General features: G+C 52.7%; 1 protein-coding gene across 1 annotated transcript; it reads right to left on the bottom strand.

The window, feature by feature from the left end:
- Positions 1-3630: 3630 nt before the first annotated feature.
- LOC119110663 (S-methyl-5'-thioadenosine phosphorylase) lies at positions 3631-8851 on the bottom strand. Its single transcript, XM_037234564.1, has 7 exons — positions 8733-8851; positions 8098-8249; positions 7301-7468; positions 6801-6952; positions 6410-6513; positions 5803-6012; positions 3631-4470 (listed from the first exon to the last, which is right to left on the bottom strand). Exons 1-7 carry the CDS (start codon positions 8751-8753, stop codon positions 4432-4434), a joined length of 846 nt encoding a protein of 281 aa, XP_037090459.1. The 5' UTR covers positions 8754-8851; the 3' UTR covers positions 3631-4431.
- Positions 8852-12348: the final 3497 nt, after the last annotated feature.

Here is a 12348-nt window from a genome sequence, read left to right on the forward strand (position 1 = left end):
ATTTTTCTCGTCTGGTGGGTTGGCTTATATCCTGTTTGGTTTGTTTGTTATAGGTTGCTTAATCGTTGAAATTGTACAGGCAGGCTGAACACGTGCACCGCCATGGTTGACCTGGATGGCGTCCGCCGCCCCCTCGCGCCAATGCTCGAAGCTGGTCCTATTATATTCATAGCCTATGATCGAGCTCTTGACTGAAAGCATGGACAGTCGGCACTAAGTGGGCTAGATACGTTAAACCCCGAAGGGAGACCTCTCCCGACACTGATTGAATGGCAATCAACAGGTCTACGCTGCATCGCACCAGCGTGCCGCGAAACTATGGTGCTGCCACCTCGGGTCGCTTCAGTGAAGTCAACATTCGCCGTGGCGGCGCTACGTGTGCGGCGGTGCTGGACAAGACGTCGACGAACGGCTGCGCGCGAGTGTGAGGGTCTGCGCATTCGGTGCACCGGCGTCGCTGATGAGGAGGAACTACCAATGGCAGACCCGACAATGCCTGTAATGCATTGTTCGTGTCATCGGAGGAATTATCTGAAACCACATTCGTGCAATGAACTATTCGAAATACGTCATTCGCGCTGCTTCGTGTGACCGTGTGCCATGTGTTGCTGCCATACACGATAGAATAGCCCGAGGTGCCGCACATTTATTACACACAGTCAGAGAGATTGTTGAAAAATCAGTAACAGTTAAATGGCATGTCGAGTCAAGGCAGAGGAGCATCACGACTGACGAGAAGTCAGGTAACATTTTCGTCGCTGAAGTAGGAAGGGTTAAGAATCTGTTGTGCATCGGTGAGTACAATATGTAACGCTTGTCTTGTAACTTCGCCAATGCTGTTGCATGTAAATTGCGCTGACGTAGCTATAAGTGAATGGAAAATCCTGTTGACATTTAAACGCCATTGGTGTGATGCAGGTGATGCGCTGACAGGTGCCAACAGGTGCTGTTGATATTTAAATGCGAAATGGCGAAACCGGCGAAATGTGGGGATGAGCCATCGTTTTGATAGGACGGCAGCACGTGACTCCGTTGCTGTGGTGAGCGACAACCAGCTGCTCACGTGGACCTGCTGAATCCGGTGCCCCGTCTGTCAGGATCGGGACTAGCCCGTGACCTGCTTCATCTGTGGCACCCGTGTGGCCGTCTGAATCTGGTGCCCCGTCTGTCAGGAGCGGGACTAGCTCGTGACCTGCTTCATCTGTGGCAACTGTGTGTGTGTGTGTGTGTGCGTGCGTTCGTGCGTGTGTGTGTGTGTGTGTGGTGTGTGTGTGGGTGTGTGTGTGTGTGTGTGTGTGTGTGTGTGTGTGTGTGTGTGTGTGTGTGTGTGTGTGCGTGTGTGCGTGTGTGTGTGTGTGTGTGTGTGTGCGTGCGTGCGTGCGTGCGTGCGTGCGTGCGTGCGTGCGTGCGCGTGTGCGTGCGCGTGTGCGTGTGCGTGCGCGCGTGCGTGCGTGCGTGCGTGTTTGTTTGGCCTCAACTTCCGGCACAGGGGAGCGACTAGAACGTGCTGGAGCGAGAGGAAGCATCGTGCTTTCGACGCAGACTTATGGCATCGAAGTGGACTCAATCATTCAGTTTTCGAATGTTACGGGAGCACGCACGCTCCCTCTTCTACCTGCGCCCGCTAGCCTGGGACGCTCTCTGGTGGATCTCCCGCGGGGTTGAAACCGGCCGGCCGGGCGGCGGGGCGGCGTCCATCGACGCCATAGCGGGGCCTGTCCGTGAACACACCGCAGGCTATGAAAACAGTGTCCCGTCAGGAACCACCACGCGAGCGACATTCACATCAGCGATCACGGTCTTTCGACTTTTCGAATCTGGTGAACGTTGTCTGAGAGGGTTCAACATCTTGCTAAGATGGTTGTTCAGTCGTGTCAGAAGAGCTTCAGGCCGAGCTGTGCACGTGTAGGTGCGACAGAAGTGGGCCAGACATGTACGCTGAAGTCTCAAATGATGTTTGCCTCTGTGTTCATGACAGGGTTATCTCAGGTATGGGACGTGTTGGCGACTGTATGAGTCGCAGGCACCGATTTTGGTGGCAAGTGATGTGAACGATAATTTTCTTAGTAAACACACGCTCAGCTCAGCCAACACTGCTAAATGCCACTAAGGGTTGCGGTACTTTCTATGGCAGTTGGTCTCCGGCTCATCTCGTACCGTTATGAGGCTCGTAAGACTGCTGCCACGATCCAGGAGAGAACGGCATCAAATCACGCCACATCGGCTGTTACACCCCACCTATTATGGTCACGGCTCGCTAGGCAAAAGAACGAAGAAGCACTAACATTTTTAATAGTACGAAGACGATACAACTTGCGAGTGGATTTCAGTCCATCGGAATCTGATGTAGAGCCATGGAAGCGGTCGTCAGCCGTCGCAGACCGCCCCGCTCGCACGGCGCTGGCACGGCGGGAGCACGTGGGCACGAGTCCGCGCGCCACCTGCGTCGGGCTCGCGCCACCCTGCGGCAGACGCGCACACCGCACTCAACGCCAGCCACTGTCCGATCGCCGGCCGGTGGGCGGCGCTCCCCAGCACCTGTGCCGTGTCGCCACTGTGGTGCACTGGCCGTGCCCGCCTGCGTGCCCTCCGCGACAGCTGACGGGGCTCGATGTCAGTCAGCTGACGACGCAAGCTTGAAGCGACCGAGCTGCGCCGGCCGCAGCGCTCCCGGGAACTGAACTGTGTAGGTTACACGTATTTGCTTCCTGCACCTTGCGTGGCACTGCGGCACTGGCATCCCCCGTCGTTCTGATTGTTTGTGCGGGTGTGACTACGACGCGCCACGTATCCCGGTCGTATTTGATGTGCGTGTTCCCTCTGACGCTTGTCGTGTGCATAACATGTCGTGTGCAAGTGTCACTGTCATGTCGTTTGAAATGATCGTTCGGAGATAAATACATTCAGCGACTGATCAATTTACGATCGAGCCAACAGTCGTTCGTCCACGGCGCGGTACATCGTGCGGTGGCGTACGCGTTTGAAACGGACGGAACAGACAGGGTGAACGCGACAGAACGGACCCGTACGCTCCAGCTCGGGGATCTTCTACCGGGCGTCGGCCGGCGGGCAGGCGCGAGATGTCGCTGACAAAGTCAGCCGGTAGATATGTTCTGACACTAGCTGACCCGCCGGACGACCATCAGACGAACGGTAGGCGGCGGCGCGAGCCGTGTGACGCCTGCTGGGACATGACGGAGCGTGGGGTCAGACCCCTCCCCGGATCAGGCCGGGCCGAGGCAGGGGGCCGCCGGGGGCGTGCCGTGAGGTATGAGCGCCTTCGCGTCGACGCCAGCTAGACATTCGACCAGGACACAAACGGGTCCGTCCGTGCCGATGGCAGTGACCTTGACGGCGACCTTCCGAGGCTGCCTGGCTGGGCCGCGTGTTGGATGCCGGCTCCAGTACGCGGTGCCACCGCCGGACAATACCTGCGCCACATCATTCTAGCGTCGCGAACCTGGCGGACGCCAGCCGAAACAGGGCGGACCATGCGTCTTGTCACTTGTTACGCCCGCGCGCAGTGCTAAGTCGCGTGCTCGCCTCATTCGCCTGAATCACTAGCCGCCGCTGCCGGCACCGTGTTCGGCACGTTTCTGAGTATCACTTTTGCATGATCAACACGCAATAAGTAGCTGCACGTGTATTACAAAATCGTGCACCTTTACGGTGCTCGGATAATGGACCAAGGCACAGACATCTCGACCATTGCTAGGATCCCGGATAAAAATAGGCTCTTGATTAAATGCACGCAACCATACGCGAAGAAAATGCCAACAGCACGTCATATACCTCTGGAAATTGCATGATGTCTTCAGACAAGCCGAATGTGCTTCGTTTGTACAGTATTGCAGGGCTTACCGCGCACCATCATGCCTGATACCTGATAGCTGATACATACCTGATCATGGGAATAGCTCCTTCAAAACCCTTCCGCTGCACTGTGTTTAACATGCTTCACGAGCAAAACCGAGGTATATCCTGAACTCATGGAATGTGACAAAAACTAAACTAATACTACTTAACTTAATACTAAACTTACCTAAATATGAATATACTACTAAACTAAATACAAAACTAAACTAAATATTACTATACTACTAAACTGAATGCTAAACAAACTACGCCCCATTCGGTGTTGGCCACGGCAAAGAGTGCCATCTTCCCGCTCTGTGAGTATTGCCATTAACACGACAAAGACTTTGCGCGTACCAATAATGCTTACTATAGGTCCATTGCTACCAAAAAAAGCTACAAAAATGGCGGCCAGATATTGGGCGCGCGACCCGCGGCGATTTGTGTGTGGGAGGCGGGACTGGCCGCCTCCCTCCACCTCTGGACAGAAGGACTCGGCGCACCGGCGCCCACCGCCGCCGGCCTCCAACCGGGCCAGAGGCGGCGCCGCCGGCCCGAACCGCCCGCCGCCGCGCTCTAGTGGTCCGGCAGCATGGTGTTGTCGGCCACTGTGTCCTGGAGCGGAGGCGGAGCCCGGTCAGCGGTCCCGTCCCGCACACCGCTGGTGCGGCCGCGTCCCTGGCGCCGGCACCACGGCCGACCAAATGCCCCTCTAGAGCCGCAGAGCGGCACGTACCTGCCGTTGGCTCCCATGCGTGCGTTATGCGCAACGAATTCACGCAGCTGTTAAACGACCTCAGTTTCATGAGAATGTGAGGTGAATGCGGAGCGACAAAAATGATGGCGTTTACGGTTATTCAAGTAGGAAGCGATTATTGCGGTTTAAGCGCATGCAGTAAGGATAAATAACTGCATGCCAGCAATAAATACCGGTCAGCATACCGACGACCGCGGTTTATGGAGGGCCGCAAACTCCGTTCGCCTTTCATCACCAAACATAAATAGCCTCCCACCCACACCTCGTGATTGACGAAAATGCAGCAACCGGAGACGTCTCGTGCGCGTCATCTGTCGGAACACACAATGCCCGTAGGACGAACATCTGCGGGCTGCGACGTGGGGAAGCATCACCCACTCTACACGCCGCATGCCCGGTAGACTGCGCCTCAACCAGCCATCACTGTCAGCGACCCCCGTCCAACACAGCAGGACGCCTGCCCGCATCGCTCTGCTCCCCGTGCGTACCAGCGCGCCAGCTGAAAACCAATGGTGGCGGGCGCCGCTCGTCCTCCGACGTCCTCTACCCATCCCTCGTACCACACGGGACCCGCTCACACCACACGGGACCCGCTCGCACCACGGGACCCGTTCGCACCACGGGACCCATTTGTATCATGGGATCCACTTGCATCATGGGACCCGCCCGCACCACGGAACCCGCTCGCACCACGGGACCCGTTCGCACCACGGGACCCATTTGTATCATGGGATCCACTTGCATCATGGGACCCGCCCGCACCACGGAACCCGCTCGCACCACGGGACCCGCTCACACCACGGGACCCAGTCGTATCACAGAACCCACTGGTATCATGGGACCCGCTCGTATCATAAGACCCACTCGTATCATGGGACCCACTCGTATCACGGGACCTGCTCGAACCATGGGACCCGCTCGCACCACGGGAGCCACTCACGCCACGGAACCCATTCGTATCACGGGACCCACTCACACCACGGGACCCACTTGCACCACGGGACCCGTTCGCACTACGGAACCCATTCCTATCATGGAACCCGCTCGATCATGGAACCCACTCGTATCGCGGGACCCGTTTGTATGACGGGAGCCATCCGGACCACACGGGATCCGCTCGTCCCACAGGCACGGCGCCCATCGCCGGCCCGCCTGCGCCGCCGCCTGGGCGCCGGCGGGCGCGCGCTCACCCTGTTCTGGCGCAGCTGCTCGTCCCAGTCGGTGAGCGCCAGCCGGGGCACGAGCTCGCGCAGCAGCCGCACCACCGAGTCGACGTTGGCACGGAACACGGCCATCACGTCCGCCACGCCCACGCCCGCCTGGTCCGGGCGCCAGCAGTCGTAGTCGGTGGGCATGGCGATGGCCGCGTAGCACAGCCCCGCCTCCTTGGCCAGGGTCACCTGGCGGCGGCGCTGCGTCAGGGCGGCGGCCGGGAGACGTCGAGAATTACCGGCATACGCACGTGGGCCGGACGGTAGACGAGCCCGTGCGACGGTTGTGGTCGAGAGCAGAATCACGCGTGCAGACGGGCACCAAATGACAAGCGTCCAGTACGGGCACGGGAAGGTGTGGTAACAGGGAGCATCGCGCTCTGTGAGCTGGAAACACCAGCCGATGCGGGGTAGGGAGTCAAGACAGGGGGTCACGCCAGCTGGTGTAAATGCACAACACGACCGCAACTCTTTTTCCGCGGAAGTTCACGTTGGCCAACAGACATATTATTACGACTTGTCCGACATCGGCCGCTCCGGCAGAAAAGTTCGTTCGTTCCCCAGCCGGAGTCGAGCCGCCACTGACCTCGGGCACGGTGGTCATGTTGACAACGTCGCAGCCCCAGCTCCGGAACAGGTTACTCTCGGCCTTGGTCGAGAACCTCGGGCCCTCGATGCAAACCGTGGTGCCTGTGGTAGAGACCCGCGTGTAAGCGTGGCACCATCTGCTCTCTCCAAATTTGGAACAAGTCAAAATGGCCCAAGATGGGAACTGATCACGCGGTCTCTCGATCAAGGGCCAAAAGCCGTCAACTATTGGCCCGCTTCTGCGCTATGCAAAGCGCACCACACACACACACACACACACACACACCGCATCTGGAGGCGCCTCTGCGCCCGGCCGTCGGTGGAGAGCTATGCCGCTCCCTCTCCGGTCCGGCGGAGACCGAGTACAGACATCAGCGAGGCCCGCTCACCGCTGGGGTGGAGGGTGATGCCCAGCTCGTCAGCCGCCGCCTGCACCACGGCCCGGGTTCGGCCACAGAAGGGCTCGCCCATCGGCAGATGGCAGATGCCGGCGAAACTGGCGCACGTGCCGTCAAAGAACGTCAGCGGCCGCTTGGTGGTCCTGTGGCGAACGGTGGATGTCACGGGCAGCGTGAACGGACCGCAGGCGCCGCTGCCAGCCGATGGTGAGCCTTTGTTTGATTACATCGCCGAGGACTGTGCGTCACAGCCACAGCCCGTATCAGGGGATGACGAGCACTGCTGGCTATGGCCTCGCGACGAAGCTGGCCAGTCTCTCTGCAATGTCCGAGCAGCTCCATGCCCGATCAAGCGAAAGCAATGCCACATCCTCCGGCCTGAAGGTTGAAGGTCTTCTTTGACACCTGTGATGCCTTTGTGCACTACACCAAGCTCAGTAGCGGCCACACCCGGTCCGTAGCCGGGCGGCCGCTGATCGGGCGCCGCTCACCGGTCGATGAACTGGTCGAGCAGCAGGAGCTGGCCGGGCCGGATCTCCTCGCGCAACGAGCCACACGCGGTCGACACGACCAGGTGCGTGCAGCCCAGCTGGTGCAGTGCCCATATGTTAGCGCGGTAGTTGACATGGCTGGGCATTATGGTGTGCTGGCGGCCATGCCTGCCGGAAGAGGATGATGAACAGTGGCACAAGCCAGCACTGCATACAGTTGGGTGAAGCAATTAGGGGCTGGACACAGGGGAAGGCTAGGGAGGAGATGACCACAGGGTGGGTAAGGGGTCACTTTGGCAATTGCAGGTTCATAGGCTTGGAGGCTTTGTTAGCTTATTGGCTTTGTTAGCTTTGTTCACTTTGTTAACTTGATTCTAAAGTTTGATGCAATTTGCCTAAATTGATGTACAATGAGTAATCAAAATGTAGAAAAAAGTTTATAGCTAAAACACAAATGCCAAAAGGCAGCAATAGGAGCATGTCTCTAAGTTAATGCTAAGCACATCAGTTGAAATAGAGGCCTCACAGCCAGTGCAGTCATAGCCAAATGCAGGGGGATATCCAGAATCTAGAACATTAGCTGATTACTGAATTCATTTGTCATGTCCTAGTTATTCCATTATGCATCGCCAAAACAGATAAATCCAAACACTTCTCTCCCAACATTCTGTCATGCAAGACCCAAAAAACAATATCACAACCTGGCACTTTTACAAGGCTGTGACAATGTTTACGCAGGTAGCAGCTAGCTAATATACAGAGATGTCACAAAGAGACAAGTTGGTAAGACATCTTACCTGGCTAGCACAGCCACCCTCACACCTGACAAGGTTCCAGTGAGCAGAGGGCTGGAAGGTTTCCCAAAAGGTGTTTCAAGCTCAACATCCTTTGGATCCTGAACACCAAGCACTTCTGGATTTGTAAATCCAGTGCCACCAATGATTCCAACCTGTGGAAAACATCCAATAATTCAGACAATGCATTTAAATGACATCAACTGAACTTTAGACATTAAATCCAGCCAGGGTAATATGGACACCAGACTGCGAAAAAGCATGTGATATCCAACATGTCCAGCATGGTAGTAAAATCACCACAAAAAATTTCAGTGCATGTACACTGATAGTTCAAACACTCAGTCTGTTGCATGCTCGCCACCAATTTCAGCACACAGAGGGACAAGATTCAGGGATTTATGATGATGCTAGGGGAACATTAGGCAAAATTTCCCAAAAAATATTTTGACACAAAAATAACTACAAGCATAGATCCAACACACACCAAACATAGATACCCATCATTTACATGCATGCTTTCTTAGAAACCATTAGCTTGCAGGCCCAATAGTTTACGTTATTTGGGGCTGGGGGCAGAACGGCAACATGACCGATACCTCTCGTTGCCTTTCCACCGAACGTAACGAGTATCTCACCATAAGAGGCCTGTTCGCCATTACTTTTCTTGTAGCCGTATTCTACTGGAAATTTTAGATGTCACCTTCCGTGAGGCGCCACGCGGATCACAACCCCTGCCGCCCAGCCCGAAACGGATCTCCCCACTGGCCAACCCCTTCAAAAGAGCACCGGCCTTCCTCATTAACTTACGAAACGCCATTCCTGCGCGCTATATGTCTACATTGGGCTGGATCAGCTGATTGTTCTTGTGCCCATATTTGACATTGAAAGCGTTCTATATTGAAATTTAGGTACGACGTTATCTCAGTGGGCGGAGCTCGGGTCGTATGTCAATAAGGAATTGGGCGAGCAATCAAACTGAGTTCCACTGCATAACCACTGCAGCAAAACCTCCTATCGGCAGGAGCGTTATAACACTACGTTTTCCGTTAACACTTAAACAGTCATTACAACTACACGACGTTACTTCTGACGCAAAACTGAAGCAGGCATTAGTGCTACGCCACAAAACGTGTACTAAAAAAGTTTGTAAGCATCATTAGGCACCTATAATATAATAATGCAGCAAAATATTTTATTTCGCACTATCAGGCTGGTATTTATCTGGACACATACAGGCATAGCAACACAACACACAAGACAAAATATATAGCCATTACCTACACGACTTTACTTCTACTGCAAATACTTATGCGTGACATTAGTGCTGCACGACAAAACTTTGGATTCAAAAACTGATAACCGACATTGACTCTGCTACAAAATCTTGTTATCATCAGCGCTTCAATACACGGCATTACTTCTACTGCAAAAACCTATACACAATATTAGTGCGTCAGCAATGACCTGTGGCCCAGTCTGCTGTAGAGGCAATGACTGGTATGCGTTCTTGCAATTATGTTTTGATGTCCTAGTACTCTGTCGAGCATGAGTTTTGCAGCGCTAGAAATGTTGTATATAAGTGAGAGCTGCTAAATTAGTATTTGCGGTGGAATAATGACAAGCATATTTTTCAGGAGCTTCCCGTGTATTACACATGTGCATGAGTTTTTGCAACAGAAGTAATGTGGCGCATAAGGAAGACTTATATAAAGTTTTAGCTGCATAAGAAATGACAAGCATGCATTTTTGCAGCAGAGTTTTTGTCGTGTGTAGGTATTTACAGTAGAAATGATGTCGCGAAAAAGTGAAATCTCTTCAAGTTTTTGCAGTAGAAGTCATGTCTCATATAAATGATGTAGCACTCCTGCCGGTAGGAGATTTTGCCTTAGCACTAATGTCGTGACACCATCAAAATAGCCAAAACCCCGCGGAATGTGACCACTAAGTCGCCGTCAATGCTGCAGGTAAGGAGGCATCACTGTGAGCCGAATTAGCATGCGTTCACTGCATTTTTTTTTTATTGAATTAGCGATGCGTTCGACTATCTTTGTTCATACCATAAAACCCAAATATGCAAGTGGCAAATTTCACACCAGATATGTTACGATTTCAGCGAATCGATCCCAGCCAGCTTAACTTGCAACACATGACAGTCAAAATATGAGACAAGCCATTCTTTATCTAGAGTCAAGTACCTGATTCCCAGCGCCTCACAAGGCTTTGTCCTAGCCCTCGAGCCTTTCACATGACAGCAGACCATGATAAGTTTAGACGCAGGTAGTGCAATACTCAGATAAGTCCAAGATGTTGTCATTAGTGTGAAAGGCTAGGGCCCTGGCCTGATTTTTGGCATAATCAGCGGAATTGCTTTTCTAAAATCGGTCTGGGGGCTCAGCCAAAAAGGTCGACCTAACCTACCCCCAACACCTGATTTTTCCACGGATATTGGTCGCTTGCATTTACGTCTTGATATAAAAAGCAAAGCATCTTAGCACAGCAAAAACAAGCATCTTTCTCACTTCTATCAAGGTATCACTGATGACTACCGTTGTTGCTCATCGTGTTGTATAACCACCACGGCAACAATCATAAAACAAATGCATTTGCCACTTTTCGGGTAAACATGCGTTGATTTCTGTCTAGGCCCGCTTGTACTTTTAAAAGCTGTCACACATTGCACTCAGTTGTTCTTGTCCAGCCGTCATCATTTGACAAAGTGAAACATTTCCAGGCTGGGTTATTAAATGAAGGAACAAAAACTTTGGGAACCAACAAGATACTATTTTGTACGAAATTGGTATGATACAATTGTAATGTATTTCGATAACCGTTGCCTGGTACACCAGAGGTCACGGATGTCGATTTGTATTCTTTTGTGAGGACTCTCGCCTTCCTTATGTTGAGTTCTACTCCCCCTACCCCACTTTCTCAATGCTGGCTTGATCTCCTCCAGTGCAATTCTTTTTTGCCCTGAAATATTACAAAAGCTCAGGGAAAAGTTGGCAATGACGCAGCCAATATCTTCCGGGATTTTCATGATGGCATAGCCATGGAGGATGCATCAGGTTAATTTGACCCCGCAACCTCAAAATTAGTTCATCAAAATTCTGGGTAACTAGAGACATTAGCGATGGAGCATTTATATTTGGTATTTGTTTAAGTTGTGTCTTTCAAACATAAACACGGACGCTTTTTCTCCCCCCCCCGTCCGAACACGATATTGACGTCATTAATTCACCCGTCTCGTGGTCTCTTTTATGAGACATTAAAGACGTTTGGTCCCCTACCCATGGTTGAGTACATCCCTAACATAGTTTTAGTTAAAATTGAAACCCGAAGTGCTTGGAACGTCTCATGAGAAAACAAAGTCGGGTTACATATTTTTGGCGCGGCATAGTTAGTCCAGATTAAAAGTTCAGTTCAGCTGCAAATGATAAACAGTATGTTAAACGAACATTTTAAATGAACAGATCTTTGATCTGATTCTGTGCAGAACATAATTTGTTGCCAGCACTCTGAACCCACCATCAGAGGCGTATGAACGTTTCAAAAAGTGGGGGCCAAGGTCAGGGCGTATTTCAGGGACTTTTCTGGAAAACAAGCCCGATGACCGGGAGGGGGGGGGGTAGAGATGGAGGTTATCGCTCTTTATTCAAATGTAATGACTTCTATTCTAGATACGCGTCTGGAGCTGTTTCTCACCGGTGCAAACTCTTCTCTGTCCGACTCGACTGTGTCACTCGGCGAATAAGGCTATCCAGCTTTCCAAGATTATTCGTCTATTTCAATGTTGTCTTTCCTGGGGAGGCGAAACTCCACGAGCGGGTGGGCATTTTGGGCGATTGATGAGGCATCTGCCTCCACAGGGTAAATGACAAAGTATGGCCTGGGCATAGGCTGCCGAGAATTTTAAAAGTGAAGCGATGGCTCACAGTGCAACAGATTTTGCATGTGGCTTCATTTCGCTGGCTGCTTTTCAAGAAATAAGACTTGTCGCGGCATTTTAGGCGGAAGCAAATTCGGAAGCTTGGAACTGCCAAAAACTATGTGACAAAAGTGATAGAACTGGAGATTCTCCTTTGAAAACCAAGCCACAGAATGAAGGCCTTTTTGACATATATTCGTTGCCTGAGCCCTGCTCCTGTCCGCCGCCGGTGGCCACTGTCCAGGCCCGGCTGTCTCCGAATGACTGATCGCGAACTGGTGGTATGGCTGCTTTGCTGCACATTTCTGGATCAGCATTGCTACTAT

Source organism: Pollicipes pollicipes, unplaced genomic scaffold, assembly GCF_011947565.3.
Source record: "Pollicipes pollicipes isolate AB1234 unplaced genomic scaffold, Ppol_2.1 Scaffold_7231;HRSCAF=8579_pilon_pilon_pilon, whole genome shotgun sequence".
NCBI classification, from domain to species: Eukaryota; Metazoa; Arthropoda; class Thecostraca; order Pollicipedomorpha; family Pollicipedidae; genus Pollicipes; species Pollicipes pollicipes.

Bases quoted from the DNA above. Each gene is read 5' to 3' on its own strand.
- LOC119110663 (XM_037234564.1), bottom strand. From the start codon at position 8,753: ATGGCGAACAGGCCTCTTATG. The intron at 6,953-7,300 runs GTGAGCGGCGCC...CGTTCGCCACAG, and splicing joins CTCGACCAGTTCATCGACCG to GACCACCAAGCGGCCGCTGA. The intron at 6,013-6,409 runs GTCAGTGGCGGC...CGCCGCCGCCAG, and splicing joins ACATGACCACCGTGCCCGAG to GTGACCCTGGCCAAGGAGGC.